Source organism: Oncorhynchus nerka, linkage group LG24 (assembly GCF_034236695.1).
Source record: "Oncorhynchus nerka isolate Pitt River linkage group LG24, Oner_Uvic_2.0, whole genome shotgun sequence".
Lineage (NCBI taxonomy): Eukaryota > Metazoa > Chordata > Actinopteri > Salmoniformes > Salmonidae > Oncorhynchus > Oncorhynchus nerka.
The window spans coordinates 93,098,328-93,125,409 of record NC_088419.1 but is presented as its reverse complement, the minus strand read 5'-3'; the positions used below and the strand labels follow the sequence as shown (position 1 = coordinate 93,125,409).

General features: G+C 41.2%; 1 protein-coding gene across 1 annotated transcript; it reads left to right on the top strand.

Annotated features, from left to right (window-relative positions):
* Positions 1 to 8,031: 8,031 nt before the first annotated feature.
* sox14 (SRY-box transcription factor 14) lies at positions 8,032 to 11,900 on the top strand. The gene has a single exon (XM_029648123.2). The coding sequence runs from the start codon at positions 8,443 to 8,445 to the stop codon at positions 9,148 to 9,150; it is 708 nt and encodes a 235-aa protein (XP_029503983.1). The 5' UTR covers positions 8,032 to 8,442; the 3' UTR covers positions 9,151 to 11,900.
* The last annotated feature ends 15,182 nt before the right edge of the window (positions 11,901 to 27,082 follow it).

Genomic DNA, 27,082 nt, shown 5'->3' with positions numbered 1-27,082 from the left:
TGTTAGGTAGGCCAGCCCTGACTCTGTCTATAGAGTCCCCTGTTAGGTAGGCCAGCCCTGACTCTGTCTATAGATTCCCCTGTTAGGTAGGCCAGCCCCGACTCGGTCTATAGGAACCCCTGTTAGGTAGGTCAGTAGTGACTCTGTCTATAGAGTCCCCCGTTAGTTAGGCCAGCCCTGACTCTGTCTATAGATTCCCCTGTTAGATAGTCCAGCCCTGAATCTGAGCCTTCGGTTCCCACATTAGTGACTCTGTCTATAGATTCTCCTGTTAGGGAGACCAGCTCTGACTCTGAGTCTTCGATTCCCCTGTTAGGTAGGTCAGCCCTAACTCTGAGTCTTAGATTCCCCTGTTAGGGAGGTCCGCCCTAACTCTGAGTCTTAGATTCCCCTGTTAGGGAGACCAGCTCTGACTCTGAGTCTTCGATTCCCCTGTTAGGGAGGTCAGCCCTAACTCTGAGTCTTAGATTCCCCTGTTAGGGAGGTCAGCCCTAACTCTGAGTCTTAGATTCCCCTGTTAGGGAGGGCAGCTCTGAGTGAGGCTGTCTTTCTCTTAATGAAGGTCAGAGTCAGAGTCACATCTTTCTCTTTGGTGATAATTTATCCCTATCTCCTGTTATCTGCGCCTGGACCCTCTAATCCTAATTGTATTGTATAATTGTGTGATGTGGGCCTCCCGGTCTCTGAAGTATTGCCCCCATCCTTTTCATTATCATCCCAATGAAAGGCTTGAACCTCTTTTAATTTCAACTCTGTTTTATTTCATTCAATCATTCTTCACCGTGTGAGTCTAGTGTCTACCCTTTCAGCCCATCTACAGTCTTCACACAAGATAGAATTGAAGCTTTTAGTCTAAAGCTATGAAAGATTTTTGTATTCCACTCCTCAATGAAATATCATATTGTAAAAAGAATATTTGACCGTGAGGATTCTGGGTTTTATTTTACCTGTCTCTGGTTGGCGATATATCTGGCCACACCACTCATTGCTCTTTTGATGATTACTCCTCCTTTTATTGATTATTGTTGATTGATACTCAGAAATGAGCTAGCGTGAGTTGATCTCACAAGTGGCAATATATAAGGACTGAGGTGCCATGTCTGGAACCCTTTCCTAGATTGGTGAAGGGGACCTAGGATGCGTCCCAAATGGTAACCTATTCCCTATACAGTTCCTATGGGCCCTGGTCAAAAGTAGTGCACTAGATTGGGAATAGGGTGTCATTTGGGACAGAAGTCTTCGGTGGGGGGGGGGTATCATTCTCATCACCTCATCTGTTCTAAAAGCCTCATATGGTACGGTAGAGGCCAATGACATTTCCCAAAACATAATTTGGTTAATATATAGTATTTTGGTAGGAGTTCCAGAATTGTGGACGCTGTGACAGCTGACAGAAAATCAATTTTCCTCAGTAGAGAATGATGGAACCAACAGCCCTGGAAAGAACAAACACAGAATGATGGAACCAACAGCCCTGGACAGAACAAACACAGAATGATGGAACCAACAGCCCTGGACAGAACAAACACAGAATGATGGAACCAACAGCCCTGGACAGAACAAACACAGAATGATGGAACCAACAGCCCTGGAAAGAACAAACACAGAATGATGGAACCAACAGCCCTGGACAGAACAAACACAGAATGATGGAACCAACAGCCCTGGACAGAACAAACACAGAATGATGGAACCAACAGCCCTGGAAAGAACAAACACAGAATGATGGAACCAACAGCCCTGGACAGAACAAACACAGAATGATGGAACCAACAGCCCTGGAAAGAACAAACACAGAATGATGGAACCAACAGCCCTGGACAGAACAAACACAGAATGATGGAACCAACAGCCCTGGAAAGAACAAACACAGAATGATGGAACCAACAGCCCTGGAAAGAACAAACACAGAATGATGGAACCAACAGCCCTGGACAGAACAAACACAGAATGATGGAACCAACAGCTCTGGAAAGAACAAACACAGAATGATGGAACCAACAGCCCTGGACAGAACAAACACAGAATGATGGAACCAACAACTCTGGAAAGAACAAACACAGAATGATGGAACCAACAACTCTGGAAAGAACAAACACAGAATGATGGAACCAACAGCCCTGGACAGAACAAACACAGAATGATGGAACCAACAACTCTGGAAAGAACAAACACAGAATGATGGAACCAACAACTCTGGAAAGAACAAACACAGAATGATGGAACCAACAACTCTGGAAAGAACAAACACAGAATGATGGAACCAACAGCCCTGGACAGAACAAACACAGAATGATGGAACCAACAACTCTGGAAAGAACAAACACAGAATGATGGAACCAACAACTCTGGAAAGAACAAACACAGAATGATGGAACCAACAACTCTGGAAAGAACAAACACAGAATGATGGAACTAACAACTCTGGAAAGAACAAACACAGAATGATGGAACCAACAGCCCTGGACAGAACAAACACAGAATGATGGAACCAACAGCTCTGGACAGAACAAACACAGAGCATTTAAATACAGGAAATACAGAAAGTGTGTATAGAAAGGGTGGAGGGTGTACATACATATGTATGTACTATAGACTCTGTGCATTCCAAATGCCACCCTATATTCCCTTTATAGTGCACTACTTTTGACCAGGGCCCATAGGGAATAAGGTGTCATTTGGGATGCATAAATGATGTACTGTAGACAGTGTGAATGGGAGGCTGGGGGTCTGATCATCTCCTCAGCTGTGTGCTTCTGGGACATCAGAAAGTTTACTGACATTTTCCAGACTGTTGTCGTCTTTCACAGTCTGCAAGCTCTACAGAAATACACTAATTGTAAATGTCTCTCAGACTGCCCAGCAAGCATATAACGTTCTGAGAACCATGGTTATTTTGCATATAACCTTCCCACAACTTTCTGGGTATGGTGCAGGACAGTTGCTTGGCTTTTGAACATTCTCAGAAAATTTAAGGAACTTGACAAAAAAAAACATTATTTTCTTGGTATTTTATTACTTCAACAAAACCTTTTCTAAAATATTAAATATGGTTACGGTTCATTTAGAATTGGGTAATGTTCTAGGAACGTTCTCCAACTGGTTTACCATTGGGAATGTTCTCAAATAGTTCAGAGAACCCTAAGAAACAACGTTCTTCTGTGGGAATTTCAGTACTTCAGCATAACATTTCCTACAGGTTTCCTCGTGGTTATTTTTAAAGTCATGTTCTCAAATTGATTTATTTATTTTATTTGACCTTTATTTAACTAGGCAAGTCAGTTAAGAACAAATTCTTATTTTCAATGACGGCCTAGGAACAGTGGGTTAACTGCCTGTTCAGGGGCAGAACGACAGATTTGTACCTTGTCAGCTCGGGGATTTGAACTTGCAACCTTCCGGTTACTAGTCCAATGCTCTAACCACTAGGCCACCCACAAATTGTTCCGAGAGCGTTAAGAAAACTCCTCATAAAAACCACAAGAAAACGTAAGTAACATTTAGAGAATGTTCTAAGAATGTTAAAAAAAAACATACACGCTCTGTGCTCAGCCTTAACAAAACTCTTTCTATCCTCTATATTGTTAAGTGTGTTCAGGTGTGTTGGCTGCACCTACTAATTGGCCACACCTGATCTTAATGATCCTTAATGATCCTTTCCTTTGAAATCGGGTACATTTGAATATACAGAAAAGTTAACCCAAAATAAGCTAGCAGTGTTATTAAAAGTCTTGTTGATACATTCAGTAAAAGTTTTAAGGAAGTTATTCAAAAACATCCAAACAACGTATCATTACCAGTCTCCAAGCATTAAGTAAACCTCACAGGAAAACTTTCAAGGAACAAGAGTAAAACATTTTCAGACCCTCCTCTGTAACCTATAAATAAATGTTCCTGGAACAGGTGAAAATGTCACTTTTGTTCTCAGAATGTTTTTAAAAAAACGTTCAGTTTTACAGGTCAGGGAATATATGGCTTCGTTCCCACAACCAATATGAAACCAAAAACATACCTTCCCACAACTTCCAAGGAACCAAATGTGCTAACTGGGTGAGGACCATTCACATTTGTAATGTGTGTTGTGTGCTTTCATGTGCTTTCCTTTTGGCCAAAATATATACTTTCATTATTAGCCTATGACTACTAGCTAACTGCTATAGCTCAGCTTTAAGATGGACACTATGTGGTAGTAAATCTCACGACAAAGAAGTTACTAGGCAATACACAGTGACACTTTTGCAAAATGGACTTACAATGTTCTTCCACCATCCTTGATTTTTATTTTTTGTATAAAGTATTTGGGCTAAATTTGTGCAGTTTTTTTTTTTTTGTACAGTAGCTTCTGTCATTTCTTCAAAAAAAAAGTCTTACTATCACAACACTTCCTGTGGGTACTCTTTAAGGGTGAATTTTTGGATTAAGAAAACATCCTACATATTATAAAGTTATATGGAGTTGGACACGTTATCCACAATCTATGGGCTCTTGCGGTTCCCACCAGCCTGTCATCCAAGAACCAGCACTAAAGAGGATGGAAATAAAAGAAAAGGCATTGAAATGTCAACCCGGGTTTTTAGGAGTTTTGAGGGGGGCCGCAAGTTTCCACAGCAAAGAAAGCCACTTACCGCTTCAGAACCATGGACAGTTACGGTGGGGGAGCTTACCTCAATGCACTCCGCTGGATCCCTCGGTAACAGCGCCTCGGTATGTCTGTTAGCTTCCCATTCACATTATGATGGAAGGTGGATGGATGGACATATTTTTTCTTCGACTAACTTAGGTTCTATAGTTCAGTATGTTTGTGGTGTGTGTGTGTGTGTGTGTGTGTGTGTGTGTGTGTGTGTGTGTGTGTGTGTGTGTGTGTGTGTGTGTGTGTGTGTGTGTGTGTGTGTGTGTGTGTGTGTGTGCGTGTGTGTGTGTGTGTGTGTGTGTGCGTGTGCGTGTGCGGGCGTATGCGTGTGCGTGTGTGTGTGTTGCCTAGGCTGGGGGTTGGACTTGACAGCAACACCCCACGGAAAGGAAGGAGGAAGCTCCTCGATGCCAGCACACAAAAACTTCCAGTAATAGTTATTTATAAAGTAAAGTAATGAATTAGGATTTTATTTTATTTTTTAAACTATATGTATAAATAATGTTAGATATTTTTACAACATTTTGTATTTTATTTTTGTTAAGCTTGCATGCACTCATCATCTTTGTTTTATCTGTACATTTAGTAGTGCTTCTGAAGCCCCTAGCTTCACAGAAATAAGGTCAAACAGATAAATACAACAGCATTTAAACAGTCTTACACACTGAAGTAGGCCTTGCATATCATATAGGTGAATGAGATCTCATGCAGTCTTTAAGATTATCTTGTTTGGAACCAACTCGTCGCGTACGGAGTCTGAAAGCGACGTCACACAGCTGTTAGATACATTTGAGCAGGGAAATGTGAGACATATCACATAGATTTTAACCCAAAGATGTATTTTCCCAACGATTCATTAATCGTTCCTTTACTATGGGGTTAGAAATGGTGAAATGTAATAAAGAAATATCTTACAGTAGCCCAAGAACAACGCGTGCGTGAACGCGCCTTAGTAGCCTGTGAGTTTTCAAGCATGCAGTTCAGGAGAGGAATATTTTACCTTAGGGGAGCTTACCTTTATCACACACAAGGAAAACCTCATATGGTATATTCCCATGCTTTAGGCTATTGTAGGCTTGCCCCTCTCGCTTGACACTTCTGTGGTGACTGATTTCAGTCATTTCACATATCTTACTCAATATAAGACTACATTACATTGTCTCCACTTTTAAATTGGACGTTATATATGCCCGAATAATGTCTGTTAATTCCCGGTGTAATTGATGTTCATAGCGCTTTGATGTGCTCCCGGATTTCAAGCTTCATGCACTGCTCTCCTCTCAGAGCGCCGGGGAGAAAAGTAGATGGAAATGGAGTGGAGGGTGCAGATAGGCAATGGGACGTGAACACTAAATAGATACTGCACCAGTCTGCCATCATTATCAAGTACACAATACTTTACATTCATTTCACAATTTGGCCTACCAGTATTTAGTAGGGTGCGTTTGTAGGTGTTTGTTCTATTCCTTGTGAGTCACCTATAGGTATTGTCACTGGTCTGGCGAGAGAGACAACACAGAATAGCAGCATGTGTCAAGCTGAGATGGCCGAGAAAGAGAGAGCGAGAGATCAATCGATCTTCCCCGGACGGACGGACACCACTGATGTGATGGGTAGCGTCCCTGTTGAGGATGACAGTAGAGGAGAAAAAGAAAGTGTGACCGTTGAGAAAAACGGAAGTATTCTTGTGTGTTTTGGAGAAATTACCTGCCTGCGTCTTTTATGTACCGACTTATTTTAGCTCCGCTCAATAAACTTTCTGAAACGGCTCATTTCAAACGATTATGCCGATGGAACTGAACATTTTGACATAGATTAGCGAAACATACATTTATTAAAATCATATTTACAATCATATTTAACGTTGAAATATAAGATTTCTATAAGTATTTAGTTATAGGTTACAAAAAAAAACACCATGTAATATTTAACATAAATTCAAAGAATCTGTTGTTTGATAGCCTATCTTCATACTAATATTGTTATGGCGCTGTGCGAGAGCCACTCTGGCTGGTAATGCCACAAACATTTAATTTAATAATCACCAGTGAAGAAGTCATATATCAGACTCGCTTAGCCTGGGGGATATTTTAAAGCAGCGATCCTTATAAACAGACTGAATCATTTGCATGTTAAAAAAATCACTCTGCATGTCACTACACTAACCACTCTGATAAAAAGGTCATCATTTAACAGTGAACATTTTAATGTGTTAGCTTGGTGGATAAATACACATAATAATATATAGCTTTGAGTGTTATGAATTGTATTCTAGCCCATGCCTGGAAAATATTTCAAGCATGTTTGAAGTCTATTTCCCTGGAATCAAATAAAGCATAATTATTACAAAGTAATGTTTTACATTATGTGTATACTAAGATGTTAAAGGTTTTCTAAAATGACTATGTAATTTCTTTAATTTATTTTAATCACATTCAGACTTGTTAGGGTATGTATGCAGTATGTGTTATTGGTGCATCAGCTGCAGTGGACTAGCTTGAATAATTTCTAACTATAAATAAATGGCACATGTAGATGTTATTGTGTGGCCGCTTTGCTCTGATATCATACAGCGACTAAACAGCTCCAATCAGGCTCCCATGGGATCGTTGGACAATCGTTCCGTTTAATAAATATTGGCCTGAGGATATTGTACGTCTGTCTAATAACACGGAACAGGAACACATCTACAGGGGAGTACTTGTGTACTCTATGTTGTGTTTTTGAAAATGATTAGTTTTGTGTTGGTTTAAATTTGTAGAATACTGTTTCAGATAAATGTATTTATTTAATAAAAAATAATCCACCTCTATCCACCCCCCCCCCACCCCCCCACACACACACACACACGCACACGCACACACTCAATCATACAAAATCTAACCTCGTATTGATAAAAGTGAGAAAAAATTATATTGGGCCACATGAAATTATATTCACCTTTTGTACATGATTTTCATAGTACAATATTTAAAATCAACACACTTGTGTGTTTTACCAGTGATATGAAATCTATTGAATAAAATGTCTACATTCATATTACTCCTTTCAAGGTTTTAGCTGTAAAAAAAAATAAAAATAATAACCTACTTAATTTGCAAGCCATCCTGCTGTAGCATAACATGCTCCCTTACATCATTCGTTCGGATTAACAGGAGTCAGGTTTTATTGCGAAAAGGTTGAAGGTGTATGTTTGTAACGTTTCAACTAAATGGATTCTGGGAGGGAAAGAGTATCCCCCTTTTCCCTCCCCAATCTTTGTTTATGTAGTAATATACATATTTTCGTAAAGGTATTATGCCGGTGTCTGTGTGCTGATTGGGTGCTCAGGTTGGCGAGTGAACGCCCTGTGATTATGTCAGCTGCGTGCAGACCAAACCAGCCCAGCCTTTGAACTTCACCGCTTTTGGCTCTCATTCACGCGCTTCCCCTCATTTCCAAACCAGGTGCTTTGCAGGGCGGGAAATCTCTAAGAAAAAACACAACACTTTATGACTCTTCGACCGCGGAACTTTGCTTTCACCTCGGTGGATTTTCATGCGTGTTGCTGTTTTCCACCTTATAGCCTAGCACGGTTTTTTGAAAAAGAAAGTATACATAGCTGGACTTAGCGAACGATTTCTTAACTCCGGAGAAATTGGACAGTGTGGATTTTTATTGATGCTGTTTTCCGACTTCGTCTCAAGCATTCGAGAACTGGCATGATCTGTGTCTGCCAGCAAGACAGGTGAATATTTTTTTCCCCTCGGTTGGTTTTGAGAACTTTTTTCCACGTTACTTTTAATTGGGGATAAAAGGCACACTCTTTAAAAATGTCAAAGCCTGTAGATCATATCAAGAGGCCAATGAATGCGTTCATGGTCTGGTCCCGCGGCCAGAGGAGGAAAATGGCACAAGAGAATCCCAAAATGCATAACTCAGAAATCAGCAAAAGACTTGGCGCGGAGTGGAAGCTGCTCTCTGAATCCGAAAAGCGTCCTTACATCGACGAAGCGAAGAGGCTGCGAGCACAGCACATGAAAGAACACCCAGACTATAAATACAGACCCAGGCGCAAACCCAAGAATCTACTGAAGAAGGACAGGTATGTGTTCCCTTTGCCTTACCTTGGGGACACGGATCACTTGAAAGGACTCTCAGCCTCGGACTCTCTGTTGAGCGCATCAGAGAAAGTCAGGGCATTCATGCCCCCGACCTCGGTACCTTACTCGTTCCTCGACCCGAGCCAGTTCACCTCCAGTGCTATCCAGAAAATGACAGAGATGCCCCACACCATGACCACCAGCAGTTTGGGTTACGGCTCGTTGGGATACCAGAACGGCGCGTTCGGCAGTTTGGGTTGCCCCAGCCAGCACACCCACACCCACCCGTCGCCCACAAACCCGGGGTACGTGGTTCCCTGTAACTGTACCGCCTGGTCGGCGTCGAGTTTACAGCCCCCGGTTGCCTACATACTTTTTCCAGGTATGACCAAGAGTGGGATAGACCCATATTCATCAACACATGCCACTGCTATGTAACGCGCCAGACAGACTGACTGACTGAGTTTCTGTTTAAACAAGTAATTTGAGAACAGCAATGCATGTATAGGTTATATGGACAGAACAGTTCGCCCCCCCCCCCCCCCCAAAAAAGAGAAATGACAAGTATAAAGGCCCGTGGACTTAAGAGCAAAACGGGCGAAAACTTTTCACGAGATCTGAACAAGACGTTGGTTCCTGACCTCATGGAACTGGGACGGAACTATGTACGGCAGGTGCTCTGTGAACTGTAAGAATTATTGTAAATGTTATAACGTTTATTAATGGCTACCGGAAAAGGAGGCCTTTAACTTTATTTATTATGTACATCTTGATGCTATGATAATTTTGTTTGAATTATTATTGATATTATTATGATAACCTTATTTTCCAAATTTGGCTTGCACAAATTTACGATAGCCTTCTTGTTTCCTGTATAATGTGTTGCATTTTGGCACTCTGAATTTCAGCTGGTATGATAGGGTCAAAATTAAAGACCTCTGAGTTAATAAGTATACGGGTTATATTGTTTCTATGGACCGAACTGGCACATAACTAGACAGTCTATTTAAAATAACAAATGAAAAATCCTTATAATTTAATAATGTTTCATTTTAAATTTTTCCTGTGGTTCAAGTGCTAATAGTCACACGTCATTTTTTTTTTTTGAGGAATAACTTCTTATTTGAAGTTATAAGCAGTTAATGTTGTATTTTTTAATGTAAAACCTGTCATGTTATGGTAAGGAAATGTATCTTGAAGGGTGATACCTCGGTTCTTTGTTCATCTGCCGAGCTAAGACTTTTTGAATAAAGGACAATCTGTCTTAGAACATATTAAATTCCTGTATGGTTATATTGCAGTAGCGTGTCATTGGAAGGTACAGCACAACCCGGCCTGGTTGAGTTAACCCAAAGTGTCAATGTGGTAGGCATCAGAGGACAACAACACATTTAAGAACAATATTTATCAAAATATTTCGGAATATTAATACTATATTCAATTTGTTATTTGACCAACCTCAATATAAAAAAAATGTGGTTTAGCCATTTGACCTATATCATTACATTGTATTATCCTACACCCAGGCTGTGAGCCATAGCAAATTAGACAGTAAATGTGCATGTATGAGTCATTTTTTATTATTAATTACAATGGATTTCACTACAGTATACCTACTGCAAATAGAAGATTCGGCAAAACAAAAACAGATGAGGAAACAAAGCGTACCTTCAGCATACTCTCCAAATGATCATTATCGCTCTAATCAGCGTCGTTTGATTGAGGTGACGTTTCATGCGCGTGGCAGCTGGCCATCTGGAACGAATGAGGAGATGTGAGATAGTGCTGACAACGCGTGGCGTTTAGGCCTACTCTTTAGGGACCAATAGAAGAATTCAACGATAAACGATTAAACGTAGCCTAGACCTTTAGGCAAACAGAAGGCAAGTCCGCGTTACAGAAGCCATAAACTATGGATAGCCTGATAATTGAAATGTATACGTTTAGAAAAAAACCGCTTAATAAATAATGTATTGTTTAGCAATTACAATTGACAATATTTTGCAACAAGAAAACCACTATCAAATAATAACAACAACAAAACAACAATAACAAAGCAAATGATTAGGCCTCTCAATAAAAGCAAGCAGAGGCCAATAGGCTGGCTAGGTTCAAGTTTGAAATATTTTGTGAAATAATCAGTGATTTAATTTTGGCCTTGTGAAATCACCAGCCTTGCAGTGACCAGGCTATAATCAGTCTCTATCGGGTTCTATAGCAGTAACCAGGCTATAATCAGTCTCTATCGGGTTATATAGCAGTAACCAGGCTATAATCAGTCTCTATCGGGTTCTATAGCAGCAACCAGGCTATAATCAGTCTCTATCGGGTCCTAATGCAGCAACCAGGCTATAATCAGTCTATCGGGTTCTATAGCAGTAGCATGACAGTATTGGCTCATCCTGTTGTAGGATAGCTTTAACTCGGACTGACTGGCCTGTCACTTCCAATAGTGTTGCTAATATGTTGCCATCAGAGCTCATATTGCCAAACGCGTTGCTCAACATGTAGGTTATTTCAGTCCGCCTCTAGCCAAAGCCCTAACATTATGGCTGATGTTATTATCACAGCTATACACAAATGACTAGGTTATATTACCTGTTGAGTATTACAGAGATAGTAGCCTGACATATTATCGTATGCCTTTAATATGTCAGAATGGGTTCCCTATTGAAATCCTGACCGATGTATTTTTATGTGGCTGTCAAGCTGTCAAACGTTTTTTTTTTATTCAACTTTCAATGTAATAGCTTCTGCAGTTTTAGGTGCGGTGCCTGCGCTCTAAACAGGTTACAAACATGTTCTCTGCGTTAAAGGTGTTGAGGTACTCTTTAGTGACACTGAAATGAACCGACAGAATAGTCTTTGATGTTCGACTGAGCGGAGAGGAGAGGCCTCCTCCCTTCAGGGATTCCGCTCGTCAGACCTGTTTGACTGACTTGCTAAAGCACATCAAGCGGGTGTTCTTGTTCATTTAAAAAAAAATAAAGAACGTACATTTAATAGAACAACAGGATAAAATGTTGAACATATTACGTTATGGGATAATATTATAGGCTACAGATTCAAATGGACTTTTGGATAAATATGACTCAAGTCTCAAGAGCACTGATATGTTCCGGATCTGTCACATTCATCACATTAATTTAGGCCCTAAAACTGTTTTACACTGTACCCGATGTTTTAACATTAGGCTAGCTGTTATGGGTAAAGAAGTGTTTTGTTATGTTTTGATTTTACATAAACAAACAAATCTCAATCCTCAGTTGCAACATCGTCGTGTGTGTGTGTGTGTGTGTGTGTTCTCCAAATTCATAGGGCTATTTCATTCACTCACCCCTGATGTGATTTAATTTTGCTTCATTATACACCTCGATTATTCTCGGAGTCCATATGAAATTCAAAAAAGATTAGAGAACATGATCACTTTTTGATGCCAAAACACATTGTGTCATCAGCTTTACATGTTGCAGCTAAACATGTAACAACTTGCTATGACAAAACAGAGCTTCAACTGCTGCAATTACCGTTGAAACGTCTGATAGAATATAAACTTGCGGCGGAAGCAAAGATTTTGCATTTTGTTTCTAATTGAAAAATGTGTCTGACATTTAGCAATTGTTGTAATTTGGACTCAAACGGAAACAAGCTTTCAAAACAATTGGGCTGAGACTCCAAGCAAACCGAGGATAGGAATTCTACTCCTGCCTATTGTCGCAGGGCTAGGAAATAGGATTTTACTCCTGCCTATTGTCGCAGGGCTAGGAAATAGGATTTTACTCCGGCCTATTGTCGCAGGACTAGGAAATAGGATTCTACTCCGGCCTATTGTCGCAGGACTAGGGAATAGGCTTTGCACACCGAGGTGTAATAACATTACTGCATTAATTAACATTTTCATTTCACATCCAGATTGTTTACTTATCTGCCAGGAACATATGCTGGGAGAAGTTAAGATTCACGATTCTGCACTATTGCCCAAGGTGCAATTCAATATAAGGGGGGGGGGGGGGGGGCAGCCTCAGATTTTTATGACAGTCTTAGCTCTTATCAGGCGCTGTAAATGAGGGTGATACTTCATTCAACCGAATATGAAGTTTAACATCAAGCCCCCCTTAAGCATGCATATTCAACTTTGAAATTGGACAATTATAATTACTTTCAGGAGCACTTAAATAAAAGAGGGTCTATGATGTGTATTTTTTCTGTATTATGATGTATTTGGTCTTGTAATAATTCTATAACGCGAGTGAATCACAGGTACTTAATTCGCCTGTGATATTTAGGTTTACCTTAATTGTTTGACTTGGAAAAAAAGGAAAAATTACATTGTGCTGATAATTTAAAGGTAATTTCCTATTGAGCCAACATCTGCAGCGTTTACCGTGAATACATAATCCGCTAACACGGGAACATTGCCTTTAAATTTCAATCAAGCTGTAACAATGAATTTCCGCGATACGGATTGAATAGAGCTCTTAATTTAGGCAAATATCTTCTTCACATTTATACATTACCTGTTTGTATATATATATATATTTTGTATTGTAAAAAAATGAAGCATGACTCTAAGTCAGTTAATAATAAACTGAAACGTATTTAGTAAAAGTGGAAAGATGCAGCGCGTGCGCAATTAGAAGTTAATTCATGACCTCTTCATGGCAATTAATCAAACTGTGATCATCGCGCGCTGCTTTACCCAGGCTGTTGAAATGTCCCTGTCTGTTTCCGCACACAGAGCGTTATTCACCGCCTCAAAACAACTCAAATAGAGGGGAAATTATGATTTGAAATTATAGAGGCCCTAAATCTCTTTTAAACTCATCCTCTAGACGTTTTTATTCGAGCACAACAGAGAGCTCTGGTGCTTACAGAGATGAATTAAATCTGCCTTATCTCTCCGAGACTCATTTCAGCGCTAGATCAGAGAAAAAGAGGATAATTGTTCTTTATTTTATTTTATTAAATCCGGCAGCCAAGCGCTTTCAGGTCATTTATATGCTTCATTTAGTGATAAACGTCGACGAGGAGGGACACAAGGCGGCTTTCTTTCCTCAAACACTTAAGAACGAAAATATAAAACACAGGAAACAGAAGTCGTGGGACATGACACTTTTAATTGAATGCCATGGGTCATTTGTTTTACTGACTTTTAATGTTACCCTGACATCATCGGGCTCTGGAGTATCTCACTCTGCATCTTGCTAGGCTCATTTTCCATCTCATTGAGACAGAAATCAGAGCAGTTCATTGGAACGCCACTCTAAGTGTTAACCAATACCAGGCTATTAGCATAGCTACAGCTCCCGCGATACATCGGATTATATTAGGAAAATTATGATGATGAGGAAGGTGTGAGACGATGATGATTCCTTCCATATTGACAAATATTCGTTTTCCTTGTCAGGAATTCATCACATTATTTTATTATTATTTCTTGTGTTGGAGGGAAATGTTGGGGAATGGTTAGGGAAATAGGCTAGAATATTAACTATCTATACCTATTGTGTCTGAAACACCAAAAAGCCTCATTGCCCCCCCATATCATCATTGCTAAACCCCCGTTTATCATCATTGCTAAACCCCCCGTATATCTCAAATTGGATCTGGGTTAGAAGAAAAGTAAACCGCAGTTCAGTTGTTTGAAGACCCGCGCTTTGAATTTGGGGGTCCCTGAATTCTCATTTGAAAGAAATGAAATGGTGAACGAGCTGATAACAGGACAGGGAAGGAAGGGATGAACTGAGAGAAAGAGAAGAGAGGGAAGAGACAGAGAATCATGCCACGGCTGTTTAATGTTGCGGTTCCAGTCAGGAAAGTGATTTACACTATGACTTAAATTCCCCTTCGACTGGTATAAAGGAAGTGGTATACCGACACACACACACGCACACACAGCAGGTGATATTAGGGTGATATATACCATGCAGATATATGTTGAGTAGGCTTACAGTGCATCTCCACACACCTCTATGAACCTCTAATAACCATGATATATTGTCGATAATAGCGCTTCATTAAATTCGTAGGCCCATCTCTTGAATTTTGAACTTGAGAACGCGGGTACATAACTTCCCACGTTGATCAAAGTCAGAACTTCGGAGACTGGCCCGTCGATATTGGGAAACAGCATCAATACTGGCCCGTCGATATTGGGAAACAGTCTCAATACTGGCCCATCGATATTGGGAAACAGTCTCAATACTGGCCCATCGATATTGGGAAACAGTATCAATACTGGCCCATCGATATTGGGAAACAGTCTCAAAACTGGCCCATCGATATTGGGAAACAGTCTCAATACTGGCCCATCGATATTGGGAAACAGTCTCAATACTGGCCCATCGATATTGGGAAACAGTCTCAATACTGGCCCATCGATATTGGGTAACAGTCTCAATACTGGCCCATCGATATTGGGTAACAGTCTCAATACTGGCCCATCGATATTGGGTAACAGTCTCAATACTGGCCCATCGATATTGGGAAACAGTATCAGTATGTGTAATTACAACGTTGTGACTAAGAGTTTAAGTAATATATTTATTGTCTGTCTTTTTTTTTATTTTTAAGAATTATACAGACAGCGTTTATAAACATGTAACATTGTAATATCAAAGTAGGCCATGATTAGGGTCAGTGACGCAGCGGCACCAGTTGCTACCTTCAAAGGTCCTTGATAGTTTTGCAACACAGTGAATACCTAGAGGACAGAGGTATGTTGCATTACGTTTTTACATCCATGTTGTTGTCAGAGTGAATGATAGTTTGGTAAACGTGTATTGTGGTCCACCTAATAACTTTTTTATTTTTTATTTTTTTAGACTGAACTGGACCAAGTTTTGCAATAGCAAATGGAATTTAGACTTACGACTGTTTTTAACGATCCTGCAACTGCTGAAGAACACGGCGCAGAGAGAACGGTTCGCTACCTGCAGTAGATGAGCCACGTGTCGATACTGATAGGATCGACATAAAGGAAGTGCTGCTCTCGGGTCAGCTCTCTCCTTTCAAATCACACCTTAACATTATCATTATTTCACAATACTGACGACGGATCAGCTCGTACAGAGAGATATTAGCACATATGGCTGCATATATTGAGGCGGCTTATTCTAATGCTTACCCTACAATAATCCACTCAATTAAGATCTGGCACATCATTGCGCATATGTTTTAGGCTACACATCGTGAAATATATTGAGACAAAAATGACAAATAGCAAAAATACAACTCAATTGAATGAACATGGAATTGATTTCAATATAATTGAAATACAGTATATAGGTCTATAGGCTATTTATCTTTAAATGCAGTCATTCGCTTGTTTGTAAAAAATTGCAAAGACACTGTCAACTTTGTATTTGTAGTCAACTTCACTGTGAAGTTATCGGCGGTCACAGAGAGACAGGTTAACATCTTGATTCTATGTTTAGTAGAGTTATTCTGTGTATAAAGTGACGCAGTAGGGATCTTTTTTTAAAATCTAACGCCGTACTTAGCTGTTCTATGAGTGGTCTGAGGCAGGCGGTATATAACACGCGTTTTCAAGTGCACCTCTAGTAACAACGGTTTGGGAAACAACTCGGAGAGTTAACGATGCTCCTACGAAGGTTCTAACTACAAACTTAGCCTTCAGATGCTTTTGGGAAAACCGGGCACTTGTCTAGACTGAAATCGCTTCCAATTTCACAGGCCTCAAAAGAACATGTTATCTTTGATTCACCAGATATGATCGTTTTGTTCCTGAAATATAATGAATATGTTATTGAAGTGAATTACAGATGATTATAAACGTTTATAGGATCGATATATGACCAATGTGTATTACCCCCTAAGCGTCTGCAGTCTGAAACAAACAGTACAAACTATTTTCTGTCTAACAGGCTAGAAGAACAACCAAACAAAATAAGTCATTAGATAGCATATTTTATTTTGTATTTTAAGCACATTTAATTTAAAACTGATAAAAGTTGAATAGGTGTTGAGTTCTATAAAATTTTAATATCATAGGCTCTTCATTTTTATTTGACCTTTATTTAACTAGGCAAGTCAGTTAAGAACACATTCTTATTTTCATTGACGGCCTAGGAACAGGCTATTCGAGATAATGTAGGAACCAAATAACCAATCATAAATCGATCATGTACATTTGATTAGAAAATACAGATATTTAGCTCTGCTGCTTTATTATTTATTTAAAGCTGGTCTATTTAGAAATAATTTCAGGCTCTGCATATACAAATGGACAAAACTAATGACTTTCTGGTCTAACTGTTAGCTCCTGAAAGAATGTGGTTTTACGGGTACATCTAGATAGTTCATATATGTATATATATATATATATATATATATTATTCAAACTTAAACAAGGGTGACATGGAATTTTTGGGCAGTTTTGTTGCGCAATGCTTGAAATGAAACAGAACGGTCTCCTCTTGGTTAGTGCTGTCAGTAAATCTCATCACATTCTAATACGTCACATTTTCAACACAACCTTCAGAATTTGGAATATTTGAAACGTTCCAATTATACAAAGGATTTAATTACAATATAAATTAGAAATGTTTTTTTAGTTTAGTGAATTTCCCCATGTGTACTATAGCAGTAAATACTGCACACAGTTGTGTTCCAAAAACAAAGTGTCAAACCGTCAACGCAGTACATAGTTTGATCCCCAGAAATATTAATTTTACCTATATCATTTACAACATGAATTAACAGTTATACTTTTCAGGTAGGCTTTTTTTTTTATTTGCTACAGAATTGCTACAGAATGCAACTGGAGCCTGTCCTTCAGCTTAGAATGCACAGTTTGTTCATGTGCTTGTGGTGAATGGGTATTATGGATTTAAAACATAGCGAAGAGGATGGTATTGTTTCCTTGATTCATCCACTGTGGTGGCTCTATTGAAAAGGCCCACTCACAGTTTTCATCGCCAGACGGCCCCACAATGGCACAACAACAGACCTACTCCTTTCCTATCAAACTCTCAGACACTAAAACTAGAGGACGTATTCATAATTACAGCCTGTTCTGGGCCTCTATTCCCAGATCCTTCATTAGCGTTAAAATGTCACTGTTAGTAGCTGAGGTGTTTCCCATATCCTTCGTTGGTAGCCTAACGTGGCTCTTAAAACCTTCACACATCTACGAGTGACCCAGACCACTCATAGAACAGCCAACGCGCATTGTTAGATGTTTTGTTGCCCTTCCGCGTCACCCTATTCGCAGAAGATCTCCGCTAAACATCGAACCAATATGTTTAGGCTATCTGTCTGGACTGTGACTGCCGATAACTCCAGAAGAATGTTTTTTCTAAAAATGCAGTTGCCAAAATATTTGCAATTCTTAGAAACATTTAAATATGCTTCAAATGAAAACCGAGATGACTCCATTAAAATATACATGGGATTCATGGGCCTATATAGACTACTTCAATCATATTGAAATCAATGTAATGTTAAATTAATTGAGTTATATTTTAAGATTAGACTACTGTCTGCCTCAGTGTGTTGCATGATGTGTGACAATATGTGGCCAATCTGTGATATACGGCATTATGATTGGGCAAGCGTAATAAGACAGCTCAAGCAGCCATAGGTGGTAATATCTCTCTAGGAGCTGATCCGTGGTCAGTATTGTGGAATCATTCTAACGTTAAAAGGTACGATTTGAATGGAGACAGCTGATTCGAGAGCGTACCAGTTTTTCTTTCATTACTATCAACGCATGATTTAACGAGCCCACCTAAGAGACCATGTGCTTGTTTTGGGGAAACACTTACAAAGTTTGCACGTAAATAAACATTGCGTTTGGTACCATTGTCATAATGCTTAAAGTTGCATCGAAACTGGGAAACGAGGCCCTGGTCTGAGATGCTGTTTTATAGACAAATATAAAACAGCACCTGGCTTTCAAACCAATTAAAGGTGCATAGATAGTGCAGTAGACTGAAGATGGAAATATATTCAACAAATATGGGTAGGTCAATGGAAGTTTGCTTTAAAACAAACTCATCTAAATTTGATTGTTAAAAATGCGTTTTTTGGCCCAATGTCTTCACCAGGGTATTATTTAAAGTAAACTTCCACTGTTGTGGTCTAATGAAGATGATTTCAACATGCTGTGTGGAGAAAGGAACCAGTCCTCCATGACTTCCTGGTTTGTGTGGACTACAACCACATGATTGGCCTGGATGGTAGTTCTTCTGCACCAAACACACACACACACACACACACACACACACACACACACACACACGCACACGCACACGCACACACGCACACGCACACACACACACACACACACACACCAACGACTATGAAGATGGCTGTTCTCAGTAGAGTAACAGAGACTTTCACCCTGGTTCTCACGACAACACATAGCTAGCAGGCATCAACATGTTTCTGGTTCCGGGCTGGTTGACTCATCAGATCATTGACCTGATGGCGATACCTCTCATTAACAGAATTGTCAAAAGGTGTCTTCTGTTTTAACTCCATTGTTTGTAAATTAATTGTGTAATTGTATCTAGACTTTTAGACACACAATCACGCATTTGAAATGTGCTTGTTTGGAGCAGAAGAGGCTATTGTATTCATCTCTGATATGTCTTGTGGTATAAAGGTAACCAATTACTCAACTCTGATATGTCTTTGTGGTAAGGTAACCAATTTAATACATTTCCTTTGATAAAGGCTTGTCATACAATAACCTAATAGTAACAATACCACATCTCATAACGACTCTGATTACTAAAACAATAACGTGATCAACAATAATATAACCCAGAATTGCATTTTGGCTAATGTAAAAAAAAACACCTCTCTGTTCACCTCACTACATGATTGCTAGCCACATGACAAGCTGTCAATCAAACCAAAGGAAGTTCATGACACGAGGTGCCTTTTGAAAGATCTCCCTCATCACTGCTTTCAGTGGTCAGCTACTGTCTGTTGTGTCCATCTGATGCCATTCTGGACCCTGTTGATGAGGCCTGTTTGATGCTGGACATTCTCTTCACCCACAGCACAACAACTTCACCACAGAACACATCAACAGAAAGCGTTTGAACCTGTCTGGACCTGTCATCTTCTGAATGTGACCCTGACTCTGGCAGCTCTTTGATCCCTGCTGCCATGGTGACTGTTTTGACCTATAGCCATTCTGTTCTATTATTTTCACCACTAACACAACACGACTGGTACAATAATGTCCTTCAGCACTTCTTCCACTGCCTTTTGTACAACAACACACCTGGAGAAACCGTTGAGTGCTGTCAGGTCCAGGTCCAAAGTGTCATCTTGACACAGACACAGTCACAGACACAGACACAGACACAGTCACAGACACAGACACAGTCACAGACACAGACACAGTCACAGTCACAGACACAGTCACAGACACAGACGCAGACACAGTCACAGACACAGACACAGACACAGTCACAGTCACAGACACAGTCACAGACACAGACGCAGACACAGTCACAGACACAGACACAGACACAGTCACAGTCACAGACACAGTCACAGACACCGACACAGGCACAGACACAGACACAGTCACAGACACAGTCTCAGACACAGACACATACACAAACACAGACACAGACACAGTCTCAGACACAGACACAGTCACAGACTCAGACACAGACACAGACACAGACACAGTCTCAGGCACAGACACAGACACAGTGTCAGACACAGTCTCAGACACAGTCACAGACACATACACAGTCACAGTCTCAGACACAGTCACAGACATAGTCACAGACACAGTCTCAGACACAGTCACAGACACAGACACAGTCTCAGACACCGACACAGGCACAGACACAGACACAGTCACAGACACAGTCTCAGACACAGTCTCAGACACAGACACATACACAAACACAGACACAGACACAGTCTCAGACACAGACACAGTCTCAGACGCAGACACAGACACAGACACAGTCTCAGACGCAGACACAGACACAGACACAGTCTCAGGCACAGACACAGACACAGTCTCAGACACAGTCTCAGACACAGTCACAGACACATACACAGTCACAGTCTCAGACACAGTCACAGAAACAGTCACAGACACAGTCACAGACACAGACACAGTCACAGTCACAGACACAGACACAGACACAGACGCAGACACAGACACAGACACAGTCACAGTCACAGACACAGACACAGTCTCAGACACAGGCACAGTCTCAGACAGAGACACAGACACAGTCACAGACACAGACAGTCACAGACATAGTCACAGACACAGTCTCAGACACAGTCACAGACACAGACACAGTCTCAGACAGCGACACAGACACAGACACAGACACAGGCACAGGCACAGACACAGACAAAGTCACAGACACAGTCTCAGACACAGTCTCAGACACAGACACAGACACAAACACAGACACAGTCTCAGTCTCAGACACAGACACAGTCACAGACACAGACACAGTCTCAGACACAGACACAGTCACAGTCTCAGTCACAGTCACAGACAAAGTCACAGACACAGACACAGTCACAGACACAGACACAGACGCAGACGCAGACGCAGACACAGACACAGTCAAAGTCACAGTCACAGACACAGACACAGACACAGTCTCAGACACAGTCACAGACACAGACACAGTCTCAGACACCGACACAGACACAGGCACAGACACAGACACAGTCACAGACACAGTCTCAGACACAGTCTCAGACACAGACACAGACACAGACAAAGACACAGACACAGTCTCAGGCACAGACACAGACACAGTCTCAGACACAGTCTCAGACACAGTCACAGACACAGACACAGACACAGACACAGAAACAAACACAAACAGAGACACAGACTCAGACACAGACTCAACCACAGACACAGACACAGACACAGAAACAGTCTCAGACACAGACAAAGTCACAGACACAATCACATGCAGTCACAGACACCGGCACAGACACCGACACAGTCACAGACACAGACACCGACACAGACACAGACACAGACACAGTCACAGACACAGACACAGACACAGACACAGTCACAGACACAGTCAAAGACACAGACACAGACACCGACACAGACACAGTCACAGACACCGGCACAGACACCGACACAGACACAGACACAGTCACAGACACAGACACAGACACAGACACAGACACAAACACAGACACAGTCTCAGACACATTCTCAGACAAAGACACAGACACAGTCTCAGACACAGACACAGAGACAGGCACATACACAGACACATACACAGTCACAGACACAGACACAGACACAGACACAGACACAGTCACAGACACAGACACAGACACAGTCACAGTCACAGACACAGTCACAGACACAGTCACCGACACAGCCACAGTCACAGACACAGTCACAGACACAGACACAGACACAAATACAAACACAAACACAGACACAGACTCAGACACAGACTCAACCACAGACTCGGACACAAACACAGACTCAGACACAGAAACAGTCACAGTCACAGACACATACACAGTCACAGGCACGGGCACAGACACAGACTCAGACACAGACACAAGAAACAGTCACAGACACAGTCACAGCCACATACACAGACACAGGCACAGACACAGACACAGAAACAGACACAGTCTCAGACACAGACACAGACACAGACACAGTCTCAGACACAGACACAGACACAGTCAGAGGACGCTTCATAATCTATCTAATGGAAATGTTCTTTGTTTTCAGCCTATTTAGTTTAGTTTCAGTTGAGGTCACCACCTCTTGTCATACGTACTTCAGTAACCTCCATGCATCTGATCTTTAAAGTTCAGGCAGTTCAGGATCTGACTCTTCTACATTTCAAACTCGATACCAACAATTTCTCTCTGTGTCTGTCTGTGCCTGCAGTCTGTACTCAGATGTGAAGTTATTGTCAGTCATTAAGCAGGAGTAACCCAGCCTCCAGCCTCCTCTTGTCCCCTCGCTGGTTCTCTCTCAGGTGAGTAGGGCTGTGCCCTAAATGGCACCCTATTCCCTGTGTAGTGCACTTTTTTGACCCAAATGGCACCCTATTCCCCATATGGTGCACTACTTTTGACCCAAATGGCACCCTATTCCCCATATAGTGCACTACTTTTGACCCAAATGGCACCCTATTCCCTGTGTAGTGCACTCCCGTTGACCAGTGCACGACATAGGGAATAGGGTGCCATTTTGGAAGAAACTCAGAAGTGCGTGCGCTGTCCACAAACCCTTTATCCTGCTAGGGTTCACTTAAAGGTAATTCAATTTATGAACGTTAACGTTGAGATCGCAGAGTCATTTTGTTAAACAAAAGGGATTAAAGTGTTAAATAAAGCCAGTTGCAATTAATCGTTAGTCTGAAGAAAAGCGATTTGCAGTGGTCTCGTGGGACGTCCTCTAAACGATAGCAGACTGGATGGAGTTAAAGATCCATTGGGGAATGACTGACTGTTCATCAAAAACACTGGGAGAAGCTTGGAAATAAATGAAAAAAAATCAGGCACACTTTCCACACTACCCCATTTCAACGTGCGATTTCATGTGATTTGTTATACTTGCTTGTCTGTTGTAAGCAGAAGATTACAGATGAAGCACTCAGTCCCATTGTTTTCTATTGCAGTAGTTGTCACAGGGGGCGGGGGACTCATGAAGTGTGTTTTCTGAACTGGCTCCTTATTCTGACCTTCTGCAGCAGTGTGAAGAAGTCTGGCGTTGTCTAAAAGGAAACATTAGCAGGCCAGAGGAATCCCTTGGTGAAGCAAGCCAAGGACGCTAATATCCCTGACACTACCTCTAGCTCCCTAATACTACATCTAGCTCCCTGACGTTACCTCTAGCCCCCTGACACTACCTCTAGCTCCCTGACGGTACCTCTAGCTCCCTGACACTACCTCTAGCTCCCTGACGTTACCTCTAGCTCCCTGACGGTACCTCTATCTCCCTGACGCTACCTCTAGCTCCCTGACGTTACCTCTATCTCCCTGACACTACCTCTAGCTCCCTGACGCTACCTCTAGCTCCCTGACGGTACCTCTATCTCCCTGACGCAACCTCTAGCTCCCTGACGGTACCTCTATATCCCTGACGCTACCTCTAGCTCCTCGACGCTAGTGTTAGCTCCCTGAGCCTCAGCATGTCTTCCTGGGCCAAATGAGATTAGAGGGAGTGGGATACGGTACACACACACATCAACGTGCTTGGTGCCTGCCTGCGTGGTGTTCTGGAGGTGAAAGGTAAAGGCACTTATCAGGAGGGCTGCCCTCAGGGCCCAGGGAGCCTGACTCAATCAAAACCCAGTCTGTATTCATTTCTCACTAGATTAGACTAATCAGGAACGAGCAGGGGGACATATAGACCACATATCTAGAAGAAAAAAACATTGGGCTCCGTCTCTTTCCCTTCGAACAGACCCTACAGAAATGTTTGTTAATTTGATTTATTACTTACAGGGCGGGTGTCTTGTCGATTATGGCAATCTTCCAATGGAATTATTTAAGAAGAGCTCTTCAACTCACTGAAGGCACGCACTGTTTACATGTTACAGAGATAGGAAAAGCCTTTGATGTTTCCACATTTCCCCAGTTCATTCATTGTTATTATTATTTATATATTTATTTATCCTTGTGTTTTTTGTTTTTTTTACTATTTGTGTTTGAGGAGCCACAACAGATCCTACTGATGGAAGGTAGTCAGATTAACAAAGGCCCAGAATAGGGTATGAATATTTATTACAGACAGAGACTTAACATTACCACTATGGAGCCAAATAGGCCTTTAGCATGCACTGGAATGCTCAGAAGATAACACACATTTCCACACCTATGATTACCTTCAAATTAATCTCTGTTTCTGGAAGGGCTGTTTGTGTGCTAGATAGTTTACTAATTTAAGTCTTTCATTTCTTGGATTAAAAATGAGGAAAAAGTCATCGGTGTATTATCAAAGTTAACTTGTGCAAATAAGATAATAATGAACCAAATCTGTTGTTATACTTTTCAGAATAAGGTTTTACACACACAACCTTATTTTCTGTATTTTTTTTTTGTAGTTTTCTATTTTTTTTGTGTTTCATAAATCAATCATGATTTCCTACATGATAGAATATGAGTAGAATAATTGTGAATGTTCTCTGCAACAACATGGTGTACAGAGACATGACTCAAACAGACATGTTATCTAATTTGTTATTGAAAATGAGATGTATTAAATATAAAGTTCTCTCTTGTTAGACTGTGAGTCATTCTAAACAGACAGATCCGGTAAATGATGATAATTATCCGAATAGCCTTCCTTTTGATGTACTTAAATATCCTTTCTGGCATTCATGTGATCACAAAGCAACTTCTCTCTCTCTGTCTCTCTCTCTCTCTCTCTCTCTCTCTCTCTCTCTCTCTCTCTCTCTCTCTCTCTCTCTCTCTCTCTCTCTCTCTCTCTCTCTCTCTCTCTCTCTCTCTCTCTCTCTCTCTCTCTCTCTCTCTGTCGATTCAATTCAATTCAAGTACTTTATTGGCATGGGAAACATATGTTAACATTGCCAAAGCAAAGCAAATGTCTCTCTCTCTGTCTCTCTGTCTGTCTCTCTCTCTCTGTCTCTCTCTCTGTTTCTCTCTCTCTCTCTCTCTCTCTCTCTCTCTCTCTCTCTCTCTCTCTCTCTCTCTCTCTCTCTCTCTCTCTGTGTGTCTCTCTCTCTCTGTCTGTCTGTATGTCCATTAGTATAAGTAAGTAGTGATGAATGCTGTTTTTTTCAGGGCACAGTTTGCTAAATACATCAGATCAAACCGCTAAACTGACCTTGTCTTCTGTGTATTCATTACTGCATTGCCCTTTACTAATTGAAAACTCCAGTTATTGCTGGGGAATATGTTCTGTATGGATCATTAGCCTATTGATTTACCTTGATATTTTCTGTGGGAAACTAAAGTATAAAGGAGAACGCCCAGAATGATATGTAATAGACAGTAGTGTTGTCGCTAAGCAGAAAACTCAGACAGTTGTTGCGGTGGGGAATATGTACCTTAACAAAAATGTAAACACAACATACAACAATTTCAAAGATTTTACTGAGTTACAGTTCATATCAGGAAATCAGTCAATTTAAATAAATAAATTAGGCCCACTTAAAAAGATGAGAGAGGCCTGTAATTTTCATCATAGGTACACTTCAACTATGACAGACAAAATGATTTCATTGATTTTCAAAATCATTTTGTCTGTCATGTACCTATGATGAAAATTACAGGCCTCTCTCATCTTTTTAAGTGGGAGAACTTGCACAATTGGTGGCTGACTAAATACTTTTTTGCCCCACTGTATGTACCTTGAAAAAAGGTAGGGGTGTGGATCAGAACCAGTCAGTTTCTGGAGGAACCACCATTTGCCTCATGCAGCACAACACATCTCCTTCATCAGGCTGTTGTTTGTGGCCTGTGGAATGTTGTTCCACTCCTCTTCAATGGCTGTGTAAAGTTGCTGGATATTGGTGGGAACTGGAACACGCTGTCGTACATGTCGATCCAGAGCATCCCAAACATGCTCAATGGGTGACATGTCTGGTGAGTATACAGGCCATGGAAGAACTGGGATATTTTCAGCGTCCAGGAATTGTGTCCAGATCCTCACGACATGGGGCCTTAGATTTATCATGCTTAAACATGAGGTGATGGTGGTGGATGAATGGCATGACAACGGGCCTTAGGATTTCGCAAAAATGCTTTTGGTTTGTTGTCCATAGCTTATGCCTGTCCATACCATAACCCCACCGCCACCATGGGGCACTCTGTTCATAATGTTGACATCAGCAAACCGCTTGCCCAAACGTCGCCATCTGCTCGGTACAGTTGAAACCGGGATTCATCCATGAAGAGCACTTCTCCAGCGTGACAGTGGCCATCAAAGGTGGGCATTTGCCAGTGATGTCGGTTACGAGGCCAAACTGCTGTTAGGTCAAGACCCTGATGAGGATTACCAGCACGCAGATGAGCTTCCCTAAGACGGTTTCTGTGCAGAAGTTTTTCAGTTGTGAAAACCCACAGTTTCTTCAGCCGTCCAGGTGGCTGGTCTCAGACAATCCCGCTGCTGAAGAACCCGGATGTGGAGGTCCTGGGCTGGTGTGGTTACATGTGGTCTGCGGTTGTGAGGCCAGTTGAACATACTGCCAAATTCTCAAAAAAAATGTTGGAGGCGGCTTATGGTAGAGAAATTAACATTAAATTATCTGGCAACAGCTCTGGTGGATATTCCTGCAGTCAGCACGCCAATTGCACCTGTGTAATGATCATGCTGTTTAATTTTTTAAAAAAGCTTCTTGATATGCCACACCTGTTAGGTGGATGGATTATCTGGGCAAAG

What these genes read in the sequence shown, in the direction of transcription:
- sox14 (XM_029648123.2), top strand. Translation starts at nt 8,443, where the DNA reads ATGTCAAAGCCTGTAGATCATATCAAGAGGCCAATGAATGCGTTCATG.